Source organism: Bubalus kerabau, chromosome 1 (genome assembly GCF_029407905.1).
Source record: "Bubalus kerabau isolate K-KA32 ecotype Philippines breed swamp buffalo chromosome 1, PCC_UOA_SB_1v2, whole genome shotgun sequence".
In the NCBI taxonomy this organism is placed as follows: Eukaryota; Metazoa; Chordata; class Mammalia; order Artiodactyla; family Bovidae; genus Bubalus; species Bubalus kerabau.
Genome location: NC_073624.1, coordinates 252,522,243 through 252,543,818, shown reverse-complemented (window position 1 = coordinate 252,543,818; position 21,576 = coordinate 252,522,243). Strand labels below are relative to the sequence as shown.

The 21,576-nt window shown below is 38.8% G+C and overlaps 2 protein-coding genes across 11 annotated transcripts in view; one reads left to right on the top strand and one right to left on the bottom strand.

Moving 5' to 3' along the window:
• Positions 1–17,991, bottom strand: part of XRCC4 (X-ray repair cross complementing 4) — a 304,423-nt gene extending 286,432 nt beyond the window's left edge. For 6 of the 8 annotated variants that reach the window (XM_055563263.1, XM_055563272.1, XM_055563255.1 and 3 more), the window contains exon 1: positions 17,727–17,864. The gene's annotated coding sequence lies outside the window, so the exon portion shown is untranslated. Of the gene's footprint in view, positions 1–7,126; positions 7,259–17,726 lie in introns of all 8 variants that reach the window. The other 2 variants (XM_055563240.1, XM_055563215.1) reach the window with 2 other exon arrangements.
• A 7-nt stretch (positions 17,992–17,998) lies between these two features.
• TMEM167A (transmembrane protein 167A) overlaps positions 17,999–21,576 on the top strand; it is a 91,009-nt gene continuing 87,431 nt past the window's right edge. The window contains exon 1 of one of the 3 annotated variants that reach the window (XM_055563290.1): positions 17,999–18,153. In XM_055563290.1, the coding sequence (XP_055419265.1) occupies positions 18,151–18,153 (3 nt within the window). In that variant the 5' untranslated portion in view covers positions 17,999–18,150. The remainder of the gene's footprint in view (positions 18,154–21,576) is intronic. The other 2 variants (XM_055563298.1, XM_055563307.1) reach the window with 2 other exon arrangements.

Below are 21,576 nucleotides of genomic sequence, written 5' to 3'. Positions count from 1 at the left end.
GTGGAACAGAAATAAGTTTAATTTTGTAATGAAGAATCTAAAAAGCTAACCTGAAGAGTCATTCAAAGTTAAGTTAGTTTCAAAGCCAATGTGTGTGCGTATGTTAAGTCACTTCAGTCGTGTCCAGCTCTTTGCAACCCTATGGACTGTAGCCTGCTGGGCTTCTCTGTCCATGGGATTCAGCAGGCAAGGATGCTGGAGCGGGTTGCCATGCCCTCCTCCAGGGGATCTGCAGGTCCAGGGATCGCACCGATGTCTCTTGCATCTCCTGGCAGGCAGGGCTTTTCACCACTAGTGTCACCTGGGAAGCTTTCAGACGCAGTACACAGAACAAAACCAAACTTTCCATTAGGTTGAAATAATGAACTAACATTTATTTGAAGGAAATGAATTGCAAAAAGTCCACTCTGCTAAGTCGCTTCACTCATGTCCAGCTTTGTGTGACCCCACAGATAGCAGCCCACCAGGCTTCTCCATCCCTGGGATTCTCCAGACAAGAACACTGGAGTGGGTTGCCATTTCCTTCTCCAATGCATGAAAGTGAAAAGTGAAAGTGAAGTCGCTCAGTCGTATCTGACTCTTAGCGACCCCATGGACTGCAGCCTACCAGGCTCCTCCATCCATGGGATTTTCTAGGCAAGAGTACTAGAGTGGGTTGCCACTTCCTTCTCCAAAGTCCACTCTATTACCATTCAAACATTCATTGAGGAAGCACTATGTACAAACTATGCTCAATAAGAAATACAGTAGATTAAAAAAAAAGAAGAAGAAGAAGAAATGTTGTCTTCCCTTAGAAGATTTTAATCCAGTTACAAACACATGACAAAATAGAGTTGTACAAAATTATAACTAAAATACAAGATGGTATATAATTTTGCTAGATGGGAGCTAAAGAACTAATTAAAAAGTAAGGAAGAGATATGTTAATACATGGTAGATAATATATGAAGTTTCTACATTTTCTGATGTTTAAAAAAAAATTCAGGCCCAAAATAAAAACAAGCGATATTAAGAATATGTTCACATGAGGAATCCTGTGTTCATAAAATGAAATAACAAAATAAACTGGTAGATTCACTAAAAACAATCATAATGTAATGCCAATACCTTAAAAATTAGCTTTAATTAACAAGTGAAATGTATATTAGTAAATTCAATTCTGCCTGCATGAATACTCCTCTTTGGCCAAGGTACAACAATGTCCAACAAATTAAAGAAACACAGATATCCAAAAAGATACCCACTAATGTAAATGTTTTTCATTATTAAAAGGGACTTAACTCTAAACTCACGCTAGTAAATTAATGCTCAAAATTCTCCAAGCCAGGCTTCAGCAATATGTGAACCATGAACTTCCTGATATTCAAGCTGGTTTTAGAAAAGGAAGAGGAACCAGAGATCAAATTGCCAAGTGGAGAGTGAAAAAGTTGGCTTAAAGCTCAACATTCAGAAAACGAAGATCATGGCATCTAGTCCCATCACTTCATGGGAAATAGATGGGAAAACAGTGGAAACCGTCAGGCTTTATTTTTCTGGGCTCCAAAATCTCTGCAGATGGTGACTGCAGCCATGAAATTAAAAGACGCTTACTCCTTGGAAGGAAAGTTATGACCAACCTAGATAGCATATTCAAAAGCAGAGACATTACTTTGCCAACAAAGGTCCATCTAGTCAAGGCTATGGTTTTTCCTGTGGTCATGTATGGATGTGAGAGTTGGACTGTGAAGAAGGCTGAGCACCGAAGAATTGATGCTTTTGAACTGTGGTGTTGGAGAAGACTCTTGAGAGTCCCTTGGACTGCAGGGAGATCCAACCAGTCCATTCTGAAGGAGATCAGCCCTGGGATTTCTTTGGAAGGAATGATGATAAAGCTGAAACTCCAGTACTTTGGCCACCTCATGTGAAGAGTTGACTCATTGGAAAAGACTCTGATGCTGGGAGGGATTGGGGGCAGGAGGAGAAGGGGACGACAGAGGATGAGATGGCTGGATGGCATCACTGACTCGATGGACGTGAGTCTCAGTGAACTCCAGGAGTTGGTGATGGACAGGGAGGCCTGGCGTGCTGCAATTCATGGGGTCGTAAAGAGTCGGACACGACTGAGTGACTGATTTGATCTAATAACTCCAAACTAAAGCCAGACACTAAAATAATCAATCTTTCAAAAATAATCTTGTATAAAATATTTTGTATCTTTTATTAGGATACCTTGTTTGCTCAGAAAACATGGACAAATGATGGCCATAACCAATTTGGAGAACTGCTGTTATTTGAAAATGCCACTCAACAGTCAGCAAAAACAAGACCAGGAGCTGACTGTGGTTCAGATCATGAACTCCTCATTGCCAAATTCAGACTTAAATTGAAAAAGTAGGGAAAACCACTAGACCATTCAGGTATGACCTAAACCAAATCCCTTATGATTATACAATGGAATTGAGAAATAGATTTAAGGGACTAGATCTGATAGACTGCCTGATGAACTATGGACGGAGGTTCGTGACATTGTATAGGAGACAGGGATCAAGACCATCCCCATGGAAAAGAAATGCAAAAAAGCAAAATGCCTGTCTGAGGAGGCCTTATAAATAGCTATGAAAAGAAGAAAAGCCAAAAGCAAAGGGGAAAAGGAAAGATACAGCATTTGAATGCAGAGTGCCCAAGAATAGCAAGGAGAGATTAAGAAAGCCTTCCTCAGCGATCAATGCAAAACAACAAAATGGGAAAGACTAGCGATCTCTTCAAGAAAATTAGAGATACCAAGGGAATATTTCATGCAAAGATGGGCTCGATAAAGGACAGAAATGGTATGGACCTAACAGAAGCAGAAGATTTTAAGAAGAGGTGGTAAGAATACAAAGGAGTACTGTACAAAAAAAGAGCTTCATGACCAAGATAATCACAATAGTGTGATTACTCACCTAGACCAGACATCCTGGAACGTGAAGTCAAGTGGGCCTTAGGAAGTATCACTACAAACAAAGCTGGTGGAGGTGATGGAATTCCAGTTGAGCTATTTCAAATTCTGAAAGATGATGCTGTGAAAGTGCTGTAGTCAACATGCCAGCAAATTTGGAAGACTCAGCAGTGGCCACAGGACTGGAAAAGGTCAGTTTTCATTCCAATCCCAAAGAAAGGCAATGCCAAAGAATGCTCAAAAGTGAAGTCGCTCAGTTGTGTCTCTTTGCGACCCCATGGACTGTAGCCTACCAGGCTTCTCCATCCATGGGATTTTCTAGGCAAGAATACTGGAGCGGGTTACCATTTCCTTCTCCAGGAGATCTTCCCAACCCAGGGATTGAACCCAAGTCTCCCACATTGTAGGCAGATGCTTTACTGTCTGAGCCACCAGGGAAGTCCAAGAATGCTCAAACTATCGCACAATTGCACTCATCTCACATGCTAGTAAAGTAATGCTCAAAATTCTCCAAGCCAGGCTTCAGCAATACATGAACCGAGAACTTCCAGATGTTCAAGCTGGTTTTAGAAAAGGCAGAGGAACCAGAGATCAAATTGCCAACATCCACTGGATCATGGAAAAAGCAAGAGAGATTCAGAAAAACATCTATTTCTGCTTTATTGACTATGCCAAAGCCTTTGACTGTGTGGATCACAATAAACTGTGGAAAACTCTGAAAGAGATGGGAATACCAGACCACCTGACCTGCCTCTTGAGAAATTTGTATGCAGGTCAGGAAGCAACAGTTAGAACTGGACATGGAACAACAGACTGGTTCCAAGTAGAGAAAGGAGTATGTCAAGGCTGTATATTGTTCCCCTGCTTATTTAACTTATATGCAGAGTACATCATGAGAAACGCTGGGCTGAAGAAGCACAAGCTGGAATCAAGATTGCAGGGAGAAATATCAATAACCTCAGATATGCAGATGATACCACCCTTATGACAGAAAGTGAAGAGGAACTAAAAAGCTTCTTGATGAAAGTGAAAGAGGAAGGTGAAAAAGTTGGCTTAAAACTCAACATTCAGAAAACGAAGATCATGGCATCTGGTCCCATCACTTCATGGAAATAGACGGGGAAACAGTGGAAACTGTGAGATACTTTATTTTTGGGGGGCTCTAAAATCACTGCAGATGGTGACTGCAGCCATGAAATTAAAAGACGCTTACTCCTTGGAAGGAAAGTTATGACCACCTACACAGAATATTAAAAAGCACAGGTACTACTTTGCCAACAAAAGTCTGTCAAGTCAAGGCTATGGTTTTTCCTGTGGTCATGTATGGATGTGAGAGTTGAACTGTGAAGAAAGCTGAGCGCCAAAGAATTGATGCTTTTGAACTGTGGTGATGGAGAAGACTCTTGAGAGTCCCTTGGACTGAAAGGAGGTCCAACCAGTCCATCCTAAAGATCAGTCCTGGGTGTTCATTGGAAGGACTAATGCTAAAGCTGAAACTCCAATACTTTGGCCACCTCATGCGAAGAGTTGACTTATTGGAAAAGACCCTGATGCTAGGAGGGATTAGGGGCAGGAGGAGAAGGGGATGACAGAGGATGAGATGGCTGGATGGTATCACCAACTTGATGGACATGAGTTTGAGTAAACTCAGGGAGTTGGTGATGGACAGGGAGGCCTGGCATGCTGAGATTCATGGGTCGCAAAGAGTCAGACATAACTTAGCGACTGAACTGAACTGAATTTTTGGTTAAAGCTTGATTGGAAATTTTCTGTAATAGAGACATCTATTTAACTGATGACAATAAGATTCAATCAAGTTAGGATATTTTAGGACATGAAGTTCATAGAGAGTTAAGTGAAAACATTCAGTTCAGGTATATCTGGTTTAATATCCAATAATTTCTTCAACTCAGGAAAAAATAAAAGAGACTGGTAATAATCTGGGATCAAAAACTACTAGATAAACACGAAAAAATAAAGGTACATGTATAACTAATTATAATGTATGATGCAGATAGAGCTTTACTAAATCATTCATTTCTCCTAATAGCTCAAGCTATGGCACTGTCAGTGAGGGAACAAAATGAACTATGCTGGAAACTTAATATATATGGCTATAATCTTCAGAACCATTCTAAAATAAGAAAACTGAAATTCAGCAAGGAGTAGTAAAGATAGAAGTGCATTCAAAAACAAATCTACCCAACATACTGCCTAAAGGTTGTCTCCACCCTAGACAGCCTCTTTATAAGTCTTATTCTTAGCTTACTTCGTGGCTCTCAGCCTTTCTCTGAATTTTGTCCCTTTATAACTATCAAGGTACTGAACTGTTTTTTAATCTATGAACAAGTTATCACAATATATTAACACAACTCTAAATCATCAGGTGACATGTAACCCAAAATATCCCATGTATAGACTCCAAAAGTAGAGGCAAAGTTTTTTATACAACCTTATTATACCTTCTCCAGAAATAACTGCTTTATTTTAGATTATTCTAACAACAAACAATTTTCACAGAGAGACAATCCTTCTACTAATGAGAACTCATGAAATTCTAAAGGAAAACATTCTTTGAGAAAACATGTATGGCTCAAAACAAGAACTCCTAGCATAATTTGTTTTAAAATTAAAGAAATGATGAGTTACTAAGTAATGACAAATGTATGGCCAGTAAACATGTCTGTGTGTGTGTGTATTCCCCACATTCTGACTTCTTTTATTTCCTAATACAAGTTCTGTCCTAAAGCCAAACTTACTGTATATTGAGATATAAACAAAAAGAACTCATAACCCACTGGCTTAACCAAAACAAAAATAATTCATAACCCATTGGTTTCCATGGTAAAAGCTTTTACTCTCTACACAGCACTACCAATGATATACCCATGCTAAAATAAAAACAAAAAAACAAAAAAACACTACATCATAAATAAAACCAAACCTTCAATTAACATAAAACACAAAGGGTGAACAAACATGTAAAATGTCACTCAAGCAATGCAATCAGCAAAATCTACATTGTGGGACACTTCATGGGGCAACCGACCCAGATTTTTTCAACAAACTTCAATGCAAAAGCAGGGTAGTGTTGGACTATTTAAGAAAGATTTAAAAGCCATAAGTAAGAGCAATTTAAAGACCTTATTTAAATCATGACTCAACCAACAATCAAAATTTATGAAGCAGTAATCTGAGGAATTTAAAGACAGATTAGGCACTTGATAACAATAGGGAACCATTGTTAATTTTCTATGGTATATTAATAGAATCGTGGTTATGTTTCTCCAGTTTCTTTACTTTTTAAAGATACATGTTAGAATATTTACAGATGAAATGATATGATGTGTGGGGTTTGTTCAAAAATAATTTACAAGAGTAAAATTTGAGTAAGATATAAATGAAACAAGATGGGCTTTGAGCTGATAATTGTTATCAGTTCAGTTCAGTTGCTCAGTCATGTCTGACTTTTTGCGACCCCATGAACTGCAGCTCGCCTGGTCTCCCTGTCAAACACCAACTCCCAGAGTCCACCCAAACTCATGTTCATTAAGTCACTGATGTCATCCAACTATCTCATCCTCTGTCGGCCCCTTCTCCTCCTGCCCTCAATCTTTCCCAGCATCACAGTCTTTTCAAATGAGTCAGCCCTTTGCATCAGGTGGCCAAAGTACTGGAGTTTCAGCTTCGCTCTAGGTGAGTGACCAGACCATCATAACTAAAAGGGTCATGAAGACCTTTTTTGTACACTTCTTCTGTGTATTCTTGGCACCTCTTCTTAATATCTTCTGCTTCTGTCAGGTCCATACCATTTCTGTCCTTTATCGAGCCCATCTTTGCATGAAATGTTCCCTTGGTATCTCTAATTTTCTTGAAGAGATCTCTAGTCTTTCCCATTCTATTGTTTTCCTCTATTATTTTGCATTGATCCTTGCTATTCTTTGGAACACTGCATTCAAATGGGTATATCTTTCCTTTAATCCTTTGCTTTTCACTTCTCTTCTTTTCACAGCTATTTGTAAGGCCTCCTTAGACAGCCATTTTGCTTTTTTGCACTTTTTCCTGGGGATGGTCTTGCTCCCTGTCTCCTGTACAATGTCATGAACTTCTGTCCATAGTTCATCAGGCACTCTGTCTATCAGATCTAGTCCCTTAAACCTATTTGTCACTTCCACTGTATAATCATAAGAGATTTGATTTAGGTCATACCTGAATGGTTTAGTGGGTTTCCCCACTTCCCTCAATTTAAGTCTGAATTTGGCAATAAGAAGTTCATCATCAGAGCCACAGTTGGTTCCCGGTCTTGTTTTTGCTGACTGTATAGAGCTTGTCCGTCTTTGGCTGCAAAGAATATAATCAGTCTGATTTCAGTGTTGACCATCTGGTGATATCCATGTATAAAGTCTTCTCTTGTGTTGTTGGAAGAGGGTGTTTGCTATGACCAATGTGTTCTCTTGGCAAAACTCTATTAGCCTTTGTCCTGCTTCATTCTGTACTCCAAGGCCAAATTTGCCTGTTAGTCCAGGTTTTTCCTGACTTCCTACCTTTGCACTCCAGTCCCCTATAGTGAAAAGGACATCTTTATTGGCTGTTAGTTCTAAAAGGTCTTATATGATATAATACTGGAGATCAGTGGAGAATAACTTCAATATGGAGAAATAACTCCCAATATGATACTGGAGATCAATGCAGAAATAACTTCAGAAAGAATGAAGGGATGGTGCCAAAGCAAAAACAACACGCAGTTGTGGATATGACTGGTGATGGAAGCAAGGTCCGATGCTGTAAAAAGCAATACTGCATAGAAACCTGGAATGTAAGGTCCATTAATCGAGGCAAACTGGAAGTGGTTAATCAGGAGATGACAAGAGTGAACGTTGACATTCTAGGAATCAGAGAACTAAAATGGACTGGAATGGGTGAATTTAACTCAGATGGCCATTTTATCTACTACTGTGGGCAGGAATCTCTTAGAAGAAATGGAATAGCCATCATAGTCAACAAAAGAGTCCAAAATGCAGTACTTGGATGCAATCTCAAAAACGACAGAATGATCTCTGTGCATTTCCAAGGCAAACCATTTAATATCACGGTAACCCAAGTCTATGCCTCATCCAGTAATGCTGAAGAAGCTGAAGTTGAACGATTCTATGAAGACCTACAAGAACTTTTAGAACTAACACCCAAAAAAGATGTCCTTTTCATTATAGGGGACTGGAATGCAAAAAAATTCTTGTGCTAGATAATGGGAAATCATCATTCTCTCTTCTTTTACATATGGTTGATATTTCCCATAATAAAATGTGTACAAAGAAAAATGGTTTCAATAAATCTTCTTTGACCATCAGGATAATTATCTGTTACAGGACACTTTTGTAAAAGGAAAAAGTCATCTACTAGAAATACATTCTTAAATATATAATCAATACTTCAAAATTTAGGAGCCTAACTAAATAAGTATTAAATTCACTAGTGGTCACAGAAAATACTTCTATCTGATAAACATTACACTAGGGACACTGGTGCATAATGCATTGGTAAATTTTACAATGAATCAAATATATTAAGGATAAATTTTTTTTGAATAATAGATTGAAAAGCTGGTAATCAAAATAGCTAAAATTATTTCAAAATTTATTAGCTATACACTAATAACTTGGTCTTAAGGCCAAAATGTAAAAAAATTAATTGAAAAAATATTCAATATATGAGCCAATGTATATGTATATTCAAAGACTGCACAGAATATCCACAATAAAGAAACCAGAAGTAATAATCGTATTGAAACTTTCCAAAATTTTTCTTCCTATGACACATCATTAGAATTTTGACATCAGAATTTTTTTATCTAACCAATATGAGTCAAATACCTATTACACATAATAAGCAATTCTAACTCAAATGGCTGAATTAATTTACTCTATACCAATCTGAATGATGTTAGTTTACACTGATACTTTTCCTTCTCCATTTCCAACTGACGAGTTCTGTACTGTTAGGTATAGCTAAACATTTATCAGAAAATGCCATCAGTGTCTGGTCCATGCCCTACCCAATTCAGGTTAAAAGTGTTCATTTATCCAACATTTAGAGAGAATTTGGTGGTTTGCATTACTCAATACAGACTCCCTACTCATAGCAACAAACCCTTGAGTGCCACACACCCCCACCTCCACTGTTCTCATCCACAGGGTATGAGCAAGTTGACTTTAATCCCAAACTGCAGTAGAATACATATCTGGACTAAACCAACATTACATTTTAATCTCCAGGAAGTGATTCAAAGATGAGTACATGATTCAAGTTAGGACAACTAAAACCTGTAAGGCTCAATGTCAAGACTTTTATTTGCATCTAAAGCATAGAGTTTCTTCTGTACCAGATTTGATGTTATGAGGCTGTACAACTGGAAATGTTTAAAACAAAATGAAGAAAGCAGAAAGTAGAACTGAGGGGTGGCCAGCAGCTCAGATCTGATTACGGCAGCTACAGATTCTAGATCTAATTATGAATGTTTTAGGTATGAGGCCAAGAAATTCCTTTTTGCTTAAGCTATCTTGTGTCAGGCTTTGGAATCAGACATTTGAAGATGAATCCTCACTGTTACTCATTGGTTATGTGGATCTCAATTATCTTAAAGTATGTGCAAAATAAGTTGTAAGTAAGCAAACGTATATATTCCATCAATGGTGTGTGTACCACACTTCAGGAAACACTCTATTGAACTCGTAATATTCAACATCAAACAGGAAGTTTTACATTTTCAACTTAATATGCTTCCATTCTTATCAAATCCAAAACACATGTCATTTCGAAAACACTGGGACTTCGTTGTCACCACATAATAAATAACCAGTAACAGGTGATTCAAAAAGACAATTGGCAAATATTTTGTATAAGGCACTAAGATTCTAAAAAAACAGTCATAATGTGTCTACTCAAACCAAAAGTACAAGTCTTGGTTACAGGGCAAAAAATGTTTCCCAAGTTTTAAAAATCACTAATTAACAATTCTAATGTTTTCTCGTAAAAACTCAAGATCTTACCTCAAAATAATGGCAATGCCTCTCTGAAAGAGATATTCAATTTAAATTTTAAAATGTGTTTTTCACTTCTATCTTTAATATACTGAACACATCAAAAGTTTTTTTATGATCCTCTAAGCAAATTTGTTTTTCCATGTTTATCAAGTTGTTTACAGACACAAATGTAGCTGTTGCAAGAATATATGATTTCAATTATACTCAGCATTCCCTGTTCACAATATAACATTCAGTTCAGTTCAGTCACTCGGTCGTGTCTGACTCTTTGCAACCCCATGGACCTCAGCACGCCAGGGCTCCCTGTCCATCACCAACTCCCGGAGTTTACCCAAACTCATGTCCATTGAATCGCTGATTCTACCCAACCATCTCATCCTCTGTTGTTCCCTTCTCCTCCTGCCTTCAATCTTTCCCAACATCAAGGTATTTTCAAATGAGTCAGGTCTTTGCGTCAGGTGGCCAAAGTATTGGAGTTTCAGCTTCAACATCAGTCCTTCCAATGAACACGCAGGACTGATCTCCCTTAGGATGGACTGGTTGGATCTCCTTGCAGGCCAAGGGGCTCTCAAGAGTCTTCTCCAACACCACAATTCAAAAGCGTCAATTCTTTGGCACTCAGCTTTCGTTATAGTCCAACTCTCACATCCATACATGACTACTTGAAAAACCATAGCCTTGACTAAATGGACCTTTGTTGGTAAAGTAATATCCCTGCCTTTTAATATGCTGTCTAGGTTGGTCATAACTTTTCTTTCCAAGAGTAAGCGTCTTTTAATTTGATGGCTGCACTCACCATCTGCAGTGATTTTAGAGCCCCCAAAAATAAAGTCAGCCACAGTTTCCACTGTTTCTCCATCTATTTGCCATGAAGTGATGGGACCGGATGCCATGATCTTCATTTTCTGAATGTTGAGCTTTAAGCCAACTTTTTCACTCTCCTCTTTCACTTTCATCAACAGGCTCTTTAGTTCTTCTTCACTTTCTGCCATAAGGGTGGTGTCATCTGCATATCTGAGGTTATTGATATTTCTCCCAGCAATCTTGTTTCCAGCTTGTGCTTCATCCAGCCCAGCGTTTCTCCTGATGTACTCTGCACATAAGTTAAATAATCAGGGTGACAATATACAGCCTTGATGTACTCCTTTTCCTATTTGGAACCAGTCTGTTGTTCCATGTCCAATTCTATACTGTTGCTTCCTGACCTGCATACAGGTTTCTCAAGAGGCAGGTCAGGTGGTCTGGTATTCCCATCTCTTTCAGGATTTTCCACAGTTTATTGTGATCCACACAGTCAAAGGCTTTGGCATAGTCAATAAAGCAGAAGTAGATGTTTTTCTGGAACTCTCTTGCTTTTTCCATGATCCAGTGGATGTTGGCAATTTGATCTCTGATTCCTCTGCCTTTTCTAAAACCAGCTTGAACATCTGGAAGTTCACGGTTCACGTATTACTGAAGCCTGGCTTGGAGAATTTTGAGCATTACTTTACTAGCGTGTGAGATGAGTGCAATTGTGTGGTAGTTTGAGCATTCTTTGGCATTGCCTTTCTTTGGGATTGCAATGAAAACTGACGTTTTCCAGTCCTGTGGCCACCACTCAGTTTTCCAAATTTGCTGGCATATTGACTGCAGCATTTTCATAGCATCTTTTAAGATTTGAAATAACTCAACTGGAATTCCATCACCTCCACTAGCTTTGTTCGTAGTGATGCTTCCTAAGGCCCACTTGACTTCACATTCCAGGATGTCTGGCTCTAGGTGAGTGATCACACCATTGTGATTATCTGGGTCATGAAGATCTTTTTTGTACAGTTCTGTGAATTCTTGCCACCTCTTCTTAAAATCTTCTGCTTCTGTTAGGTCCATACCATTTCTGTCCTTTATTGAGCCCATCTTTGCATGAAATGTTCCCTTGGTATTTCTAATTTTCTTGAAGAGATCTCTAGTCTTTCTCATTCTATTGTTTTCCTCTATTTCTTCGCACTGATCATTGAGAAAGGCTTTCTTATCTCTCCTTGCTATTCTTTGGAACTCTGCATTCAGATGGGTGTATCTTTCTTTTTCTCCTTTGCTTTTCGCTTCTCTTTTCACAGCTATTTGTAAGGTCTCCTCAGACAGCCATTTTGCTTTTTTGCATTGCTTTTTCTTGGGGATGGTCTTGCTCCCTGTCTCCTGTACAGTGTCACAAACCTCTGTGACATTATGTTGTAATGTAATATAAACATTACAATATGGTAACATAATTAGATTACTGTATAAAAGCTATCAATCTTCACTATCAGAAATGAGAAATGATGAGAGGACCAGTCCCAATAGCCATGGTTCATGCTTTTCTAGGACTGTTTGGACTATTATTATTCTAAGAATGCTAAGTTTAACCTTCTAGAAATCTGTAAAACAGATGCAAGGTTGTTTGTGTGGTTCCAGCGACTTGATATAAAGGTTTCAAGCAACTATTTTTCATTAAATACTCTCGTTAAGTTACAGTGAATCTCACATGGGAATTAACAGTGGGATCTGTGATACTCAACCAAACATATTTACCTTAGTCGCTCATTACCCTATACATTTTCTTCTGAGACATAGTTGCTATATAATAATCAGGATAAATTTCCTCATTACAGTTAAACTTCAGAAACTTATATTTTCTCTACTGCTAAATTCTCAGAGCACAAACTTTTGGTTCCCAAAAGTAATATTATGATTTGAGCCAACTTCTGTAAGAAAAATGCTCTAAATGAAGAAGTCAGTTCCTAAACACAATATTAAGGCAAGATTTTTTAAATTCAATTTAGAGATGAGTATCATAGCACAACTAATTTACAAAATTATACATTTCAACCAAGCATGCTGTAATTTAGAAAAAAATACTTAAGTCAAACACATATATGGAACTATATTAATACACTATATTATACAAGCATCCACCTACAAATTACCAAAAAAGAATCAATAAATTTTTTAAATTCAACTTTTGAAGTGCCCTCAAGTTTAGACAGATGTTATCCTATTTTCTCTGAGATTTTCTCTGAGCAGCTGTTCATTGGGACATGATCCTTATTTATTGATATACTGTGTCCAATGCTAGGGTCATATTTCTTAAACAGGAACTTGGCAACTTCCAGATTCTATGGTAAATATTGACATGTCTCAGCACATCAATATTTATACTATCAGGACACTTTGATGAGTCTCTTCACAATGGCCGCATCTTATGTCTTGGCAGCCACTTGTTTCTGCCAATTGAGAAAGACTTTTCTTTATTCAATAAAATTCTCATTAACTGTTCTTACAAAATTACAAGTAAGCTAATAGCATCCTCTCACACAAAGACCAGATTGAAGTCCTTGCTTATTTCAACATTTTGGTCACTGTTGCAGGGTTAACAAAGCTCAGAGAAACAAGGCACAAATTCAGAAGTGTACTCCAAGTAACACTTGTTTTGATTCTTAATTCTAAGCCTAATCATTATTTTCAATCCCATTGCTAAGGGTGAAAGCCGCTGAAGTGTTTTCAGAATTTATAGAATTAAATTATTTCCCTTTTTGTTAGTCCTAAAAGCTCGACAAATTTATAAAAGACTGGTTTACAGACTGTAAAAATGATGACAATATTCAGAGAGCAGTTAAAATCCAGAATGCCTGCCATAAAAGGTAGTTGGAAAGTCTGGCTCATTATCTAGAATTAAACAGTGTTTTATATGCAAAATTAGTGCACCTAATTTTTATGCCAAGTATCAGAAATCATGTTAACAAACCAACCATTATTAATCTTAAGAACAAACTCCCATATCACTGGGAGAAAATCTTTGTAAAATGTTGTAAATACCCTGGGATTTCCCAGTGGCACAAAAGCAAAAGTTTAATTTAAAGCTGTTGGCAATACTGGTATCTAGCAAAAGCATGAATGCCTCATCAACCATTTGGAATTCTAACGTGGTTTTTTCTTTTGGGCAACAGAAGTCTCAATGGTGTTTTTCTTCTATAAAGAGCCCAATTTCATCAATATTAAAAATTTGCTGACTATAACAACCCTCTGTTCACTAATTTCAGCCCGTGTTTTAGAAAAAGTCACAACTAACTTTCTCACCAGTACTGGCAGCTTCACAAAGGACAAGGAGCATATTGCCCAGAGCAATAAAATGCATTAACTAAAAACCTCCTACTAGTATAAGAAGAACTGTCTTGAAAACAGTTACCTTTTTCCTTGAAAACAAGGTATTGCAAATAAAGCATTGACTTATATCTCATAAAACTCAGATTGAAATCAAAACTCCTACCTGAGTAACTTTGGTCATGCCAATAATGCATTAAAATATTCACTGACTACATCCTTTGTACCAGGCTTTAAACATCTCAAAGATGAGTAAGACATATTCCCAGCTATCTGGTGAGACAGAAACACCCAAAGAAGATTATTATGCAAGCTTGTAAAATACAGAGGCAAGATGGGAGCTCCTCTGAAATGTAGCACATTAACCAGTCTGAAATTTCAGAAGAAGCTTCCTTGAGTTATATCTGATATACAATTTAGAAGTTGGAAAAGGTTTAGGAGTGGAAGGAAAAAAGATAAGAAAACACATTCCAGAAAGAAGCAGCTACATGAGCAAAGGCTTGGAGGCAAGAAATAGCATGATAAACAGAAATGAAAATTCAGTTTCAGACTGACTGACACTAACAAGAGAATTTGGGGGAATCATAGGCACTGTGCTGAAGGGATCTCAAGAAAGAAGAGTAAAAGAGAAATTGAAACTTGGAGCACAGAAAACTCTTGAAGGGATTCTTCCTCAGAAGAACAAATAAATGGCACTGAAATCAGAGAAAGATTAAGAGAAGCACTTCTTAAGGTGAAAAAAATAACATGCAGGTCAATCAAAAGTTTTGTGGGTCTTAATCTAAGACCCATGGGGAAAGAGAATTTTTAAAAAAGGAGAAAATGAACACTAAATAACAAAGAACTTCAACCTCTGACTATGGAGACTAGTTGAGGATCAAAGAAAACAACAAATTAAGTAAAACTATTATTTTTTTTTTACTATATGTGAATATCATTGAATGAGAAAAAAGTCAGATAAAAGGAAATGATCAACACCATCAATACTGCTGCTGCTAAGTCACCTCAGTCGTGTCCGACTCTGTGTGACCCCATAGACGGAAGCCCACCAGGCTCCCCCGTCCCTGGGATTCTCCAGGCAAGAACACTGGAGTGGACTGCCATTTCCTTCTCGCCAATGCATGAAAGTGAAAAGTGAAAGTGAAGTCGCTCAGTTGTGTCCAACCCTCAGCAACCCCATGGACTGCAGCCCACCAGGCTCCTCCATCCATGGGATTTTCCAGGCAAGAGTACCGGAGTGGGGTGCCATTGCCTTCTCCGATACTAGAGACAAGTAAAAAGGGATGGGAGAAAGCGGTCTGGTACTAAAAGCAGTACCAATTCAATTTTTAAACTTTTAATTTAAAAAACCATTCACTGAGTGCCTAACATTCAGGTCAACTGGCCCTCCTTCATTATCCCTCCCTTTAAAAGGTTTTTATTTCAGTGAACAAAGAAAGCCAGATACAAAACACACAAGCCTTATAGAGTGCTTGAAAGTGAAAGTTGCTCAGTCCTGTCCAGCTCTTTGCCACCCCATGGACTAAACAGTCCATGAATTCTCCAGGCCAGAATACTGAAGTAGTGGGAGCTGTTCCCTTCTCCACGGGATCTTCCCAACCCAGAGATCAAACCCAAGTCTCCCACATTGCAGGCAGATTCTTTACCAGATGAGCTACCAGGGAAGCCCATTGAATGCTTGCTGGAGTGGGTTGCCATTTCCTTCTTCAACACATGAAAGTGAAAAGTGAAAGTGAAGTCACTCAGTCCTGTCAGACTCTTCGCGACCCCATGGACTCCAACCTACCAGGCTCCTCTGTCCATGGGATTTTCCAGGCAAGAGTACTGGAGTGGGGTGCCATTGCCTTCTCCATTGAGTGCTTACTGCAGGTCAAATACCTGACAATACTAGGGAGGTCCATCCATTCTTTGCACAGAAAAACATAAATATGTACTATTTTTACATATAATAGTATGTAAAGTATATAAAGTATAATAGTATTTCTTACTGAACCTAAGAAATCAAAGTTGAAAATACTCTCCTAGATGCAGGAGAGACAATAATTTTTGAAGAAGGAAATTATAAGAATCAGATTTCACTTTTACTGTGTATGAAAATGATCCAAGATAGTCTGAAATAAGATTCCATACTAGAGTTGCTAGAAAAGAGACTTTTGAAATAGCAATGTAAGACAGTGCTTAAATTAATTCACTGGCAGTGAAGCCAAGAACAGGGAGTTTATGTGCTTAATGACCACATATCTCAACTACCACCTCCTTAGGGATCTTGCCAAGAGATCGTGTCAGATTAACTTTGTTGTGTTACATGAAAAACTTTATATATAAATGTATGTTCAGTCTTATCTGTTGCTATTTGGCTTCCTCTGTGGGTAACTTTAAAATAACTGGCATTGTTCTTCCCTATTTTGAAGCTGAAGTACATAAGAGCCTATAGTCTAAAATTAATTAAATTCATAAATACAGTAAATCAACTGTGATTTTTAAAAACTTCAATTTCCTGGTGCACTTCAGCTATTACATATAACCCTCAAGTATCCATGTAAATGAAGACAATCTACATGACATCAAGATGTCTGCAGACACATTTACTACTTTGGAAACCAAGCTTGATGAGTTGCACAACATAATTTCCATAACCAAGCCAAGATAATTTAATTTGAATGGTAAGACTTAAAAAATAAATTATAAAGCAATCACAAGACAAAGTATTACAGCTTGTTTTTTGAAAGGACAAGGGTACAGTATATTTTTATATATTTCTTATTCCCCTCTTCCCCATGCCCACTAAATTTCTGGAAGGAACAGTCCATCTTTATCCCTCTGCAGCAGTCTCATGATGGTATGAATAAAAGCTCAGTTAAGTACTTGCTAAATTTGTGTACTTAACCAATTCTTGACAATTCAGTAGATTCGAACAAAAAGTTTGTAATGGTTTAAAAAAAAAAGAAAAGAAAAAAACTTGGTGGGCAGTAGCCAACAATACAATCACAGATATTAGAAACCCAAATATTCTAATCACTGTGTTGCCCTAAATATATAAGGGTCTCATAGTTTGGCCAAGAACAGCACATAAATCAATGCATTATATGAGCTTCCTTTTCCTGTTTCTCTCAATCCACTTTGAGTCAAAGTATTAAAAAACTGATAATATTCTAAAAAGAATCTGGGGAGAGGGAATAGAACCTTATCTAATGGGATTGTTAAAATTAGAGAAAGCTAAATAATAATACTGATTAAAAGAAAAAGTTGGTATATGTCTTGCAGGTGGACCATTTCTCTAAAACACCTCATCAATCACTTGATTCAGGAAAGGCAGCTCCTTCCCATTTGTTCCCACAGAAAGTTCTTTCCTGACTCCAACCGGCACCTTTCAGCCTCAGATCGAACCTACTGACAATCTACAAAACGCTGGGAATTAGAAGAGAATGCCAATATTAGAAAAATGATCAAACACCTTCTCAACACAACCCTCTGAATTCAAGTGTCCTCCTAATCCCACAGCTTTACAGGGCATTTCAAAGGCGCTTTACACAAAGAATCCCGCAGGTGCAAAGGGAGAAACTGAAAAGGGAGCCCAGGAGACGCACGACCTGAGGATAACGCCAGAGAACTCAGGTGTTCCCGAGAGTTTACAAACAGAAGGGCCAGAAGCTTACACATCGAGGGGAGTCTACGCCGGAAAAAAATTGAGCGCTGAGGAGTTCTAGAGAAGTAAAGAAAAAAAAATAATAATAACTGGACCACCGACTACTATTAAAAGAGTCAATCGCCACTTCCGGACCCTACCTCTCAGCAATTCCACTTCCGGCCTTCTCCAAAAGGCCCGCTCCCACAGGCGGACATCCAGCACCCAATGAGAGTGTCACCTACTTCCGCGGGGGCTGAATGACGTCATTTAAGTCCCGTCCTTTCCGGTAGAGAGGAGCCTATCGTAGAGCCCGAGACCCGCGCCTCAGGAGGGGGTACCCTGACAGGCCCAACCAGACCGCGGGAAGGGGAGAGAAAGGCAAGCCGGCCGTGCACGCCTCTTCCGCCCTGGGCCCGGAAGGGTGATGTGGCTGGGGCTTCGCCGGCCTCACTATGGTAAGAACCGGGGCTTTGGGGTCGCGACTGAGCTTTGTGCAGGGGCTGCGAGCCAGTACTAGGGTTGGAGGGTTGAGTGGCAGTCCCCGGCCGGGGAACCCTGTCACTAACTTGACTCTCCCGGGGCTCAGAGGGAGAGATGGGCCCGGGAGCCATGTGGCCCCTGCACGTCCAAACTGGGACAACCAGAGCCGACAGCCCAAGAAAGAACCTCAGGGCTGCAGAGTCCCTCCTCACACGCAGAGGCTACTTTAATGATTTGTTTCAAGGAAATGCGCTGGTTTGGCTTAACCCGTCGTTACTTACTCTTTGTGGTCATTTTCAGGCTTTAGAGCTGCCGGGTTTGCGCGCTTGTTGTTTTGCGGTTTGTTATCTCATTGTGGACCTAAGCCAGGTGTTTCTCATTGTTGTCAAACAAACCCCAAACACTCCACCTTAATTTTCACTTGTCGAATTAATTGGCCTTTTAGGTCTCTCCAGCTCCATTCTTTCAACTCTAAAGATGCTACTTTATAAGCTGTGTTTTAATGATTGGAGTTGTCTGTAGAGGTGGCTTTTCTAGAAGCTTACTGTGCTTGGAGTGGTGTCTGGCCTCTGGTCTTCCTCCCCTTCCATACACTATTAAGGTTTCTTGTGTTATTTTGTCTTATTGCAGATTCCTTTAATAGTTTGGGCCTCTTAGAGAAGCTTGAAATAAGCCACAGAAGTTCACAAGAGAAATGTTTACTTCTCCAAGCTGAGAAAAATACATAAAACCAACATGGACAGAGGACAGATGAAATAATCAGTAGTAATAGCAAAGATCTCCCAGGCTGTGTCTGCAGGCATTTCACCTTTGTCACGGTAAATGCTAACAACCTCTACACCAGGCCCTCGCCATGAATTTATGAGGTCTATGTGCCAGACCTCATAAAAGGTTCGTGCCTTTTATTATAGTATCAAAAGCAGCCATGACAGAAGCTTTTCTACAGTGAAAAGTTGCTGAGCTTGTGTTCCCAGAAGTTCCTGCAGAATCCCATACAGCACAAAACCCTTAGACTTTTAATCGAAAACTCATTAATTGTTGTTTACTTTGTGCCAGCTTTGGATATAGCTGGAGCATAAGTCACAGTCTTTTCCCTGGAGAAGTTTACAATGTATACAGGGGATGACATTGGCAGATTATTCCTTCCTTGGCCGAAGATACTCTCCAGTTCCAAAATTGAGCTATCACGTGAAAGGATGCAAGTGGATAGACTTGTGTCCTGAGTGAGCCATTATTTAACTTAGAAAATGTGGTTCATTTGGCAATCCAAAAAGAGTAGCGCGACTGTTACTCTTAATTCTTGCATATATCCTCCTTGAGGCTGAAATTGGATTACTCACAGTACAAGCAGAGATAGATTCTTCTTTTTGTCTTATATTCTATTTAGAAGCAAGACATATACCATTTAAGATTAACAGTATTTGAACCATCTGGCCATACTGGTTTATTCAGAGAAACAATAATAACCCTCATTTATTAGCTATTGCTGTGTGCCAGGGTGCATTTGAAAAATCAACTTAAAAGTATTGTCTCATTTCGAAACTTCTGAATAGATGTTTACAGGTGAAGAAAGTCAGGCATGTCAAAAGTCTTCATGCCGTTGTTAATGAAAAGAACATAACTGAAAATCAAATATGTCTTAGTGGTTTGTTGCTCTCAAATATAATATGCCAATCGGATGTGGGTGGAAAACAGAAATAACTGCCAGGTAATTAATGTTTTCATTCTTGCTCTGTTCCTGTGAGCTTAAGATGTCAGTATTTCAGAAGAAGTACATTGTAGTTGGAAGAGTTACACAGTGAGGTTTCTTTTTGAGTTTGTGCCTAAACTTGGTATATTTGCAAGATAGCCTAGTGATAATGAGATGGTTAAATAGCACCACTGATTCAGTGGACATGAATTTGGGCAAACTCTGGGAGATAGCGAAGGACGAGGAAGCCTGGCCTGCTGCAGCTCAGAGACATGGCTTAGAGACTGAACAACAACCAGTGATTATGACTTATATCTGAATTACTGTATTTTAATTAATCCATTTTTCTTTTTAGAAAGAACCTTTCAGTTTTTAATATCCTCCTTCCAGTACATTCTTCCCCCTCCATAGTACACCCCCCCCCCATAGTTTTATTTATTTATTTCTGCTTGTGCTGGATTTTTGTTGCTGCAAGTGAGGGCTACCCTCTAGTTAAGATGTGCGAGCTTCTCAGTGCAATAACCTCTCTCATGGCAGGGCACGAGCTGTAGGTGCACAGGCTTCAGGAGTTGCGGCTCCTGGGCTCTGAAGCACAGGTTCAGTAGTTGTGGCACAGGCTTTTATAGTTGTTCTGCAGCATGTGGGATATTGTCAGATCAGGGATTGAGAACCTGTGTCTCCTGCATTAGCAGGCAGATTCTGTACCACTGAGCCACCAGGGAAGCCCCCAATGAATCCATGTTTTAAAATGCATTTCAAGGCCATTAAATGTTTATCAACAATAATAATTTAAAACTATCAGAGCATAAGCAGTGTAATAATTATATCATTTATGAATTAATACTTTTAAAAACTCCAGAAACCCTAGTTCTCCCTAACTTAAAGATCTTCAAGATTCGTCTCTAGTTTCATCTCTTCCAAAGAAGGCTTCCCTGTACCTTAAGTTTTCTTCTACTCCTTTTAGGTGTTTATTTGGATGTCTGTAGTCCAGTCCATGTATATGCCACCAGTGTCCCTCTTGCATAGAAAACAACAGTAAGAGATTGCTTATAATTCTCCCTTCTCTAGGCAGAGTTCTTAAAAGTAGAGACTAGGTCTTTTAATCTCTACATCACAGTGTCAGAGTTAGTACTTAAATGAATGAGTGTCTGGATATACAAAGTCATGTAAAACATGCTCATTGTATTCAAGGACTTTACAGTTCAATGGGGGAGAGTATTAAATAAGTAAACTTTATGTGTCATCTGCTAAGACATAGACAGCGTGTGTGGTAGAAAGAATGTGAGCTTTAGACTAAACCAAACAGGGTCAGAATCATTCCCAGCTACCATCCTTTACTTGATTAACCTGAGGAAGTTTATCTTCGTTTCTTCTGTTGGTGTGTTAAGTGACTTACCGATATTCTCATTTAATGTTCATAAACCCTACAAAGTAGGACCTATTTATTGCCCATATTTTATAATTAAATTGAGTACCAGGGAAAGAGTGTAAAATAGTTTATTAAATAGTTTATTTACTCTTGTAGCTGAGAAATTGTTTCAGTTCAATTGAGTCAGTGGCTCAGTCGTGTCTGACTCTTTGCGACCCCATGAATTACAGCACGCCAGGCCTCCCTGTCCATCACCAACTCCCGGAGTTCACCCAAACTCATGTCCATTGAGTCAGTGATGCCATCCAGCCATCTCATCCTCTGTCGTCCCCTTCTCCT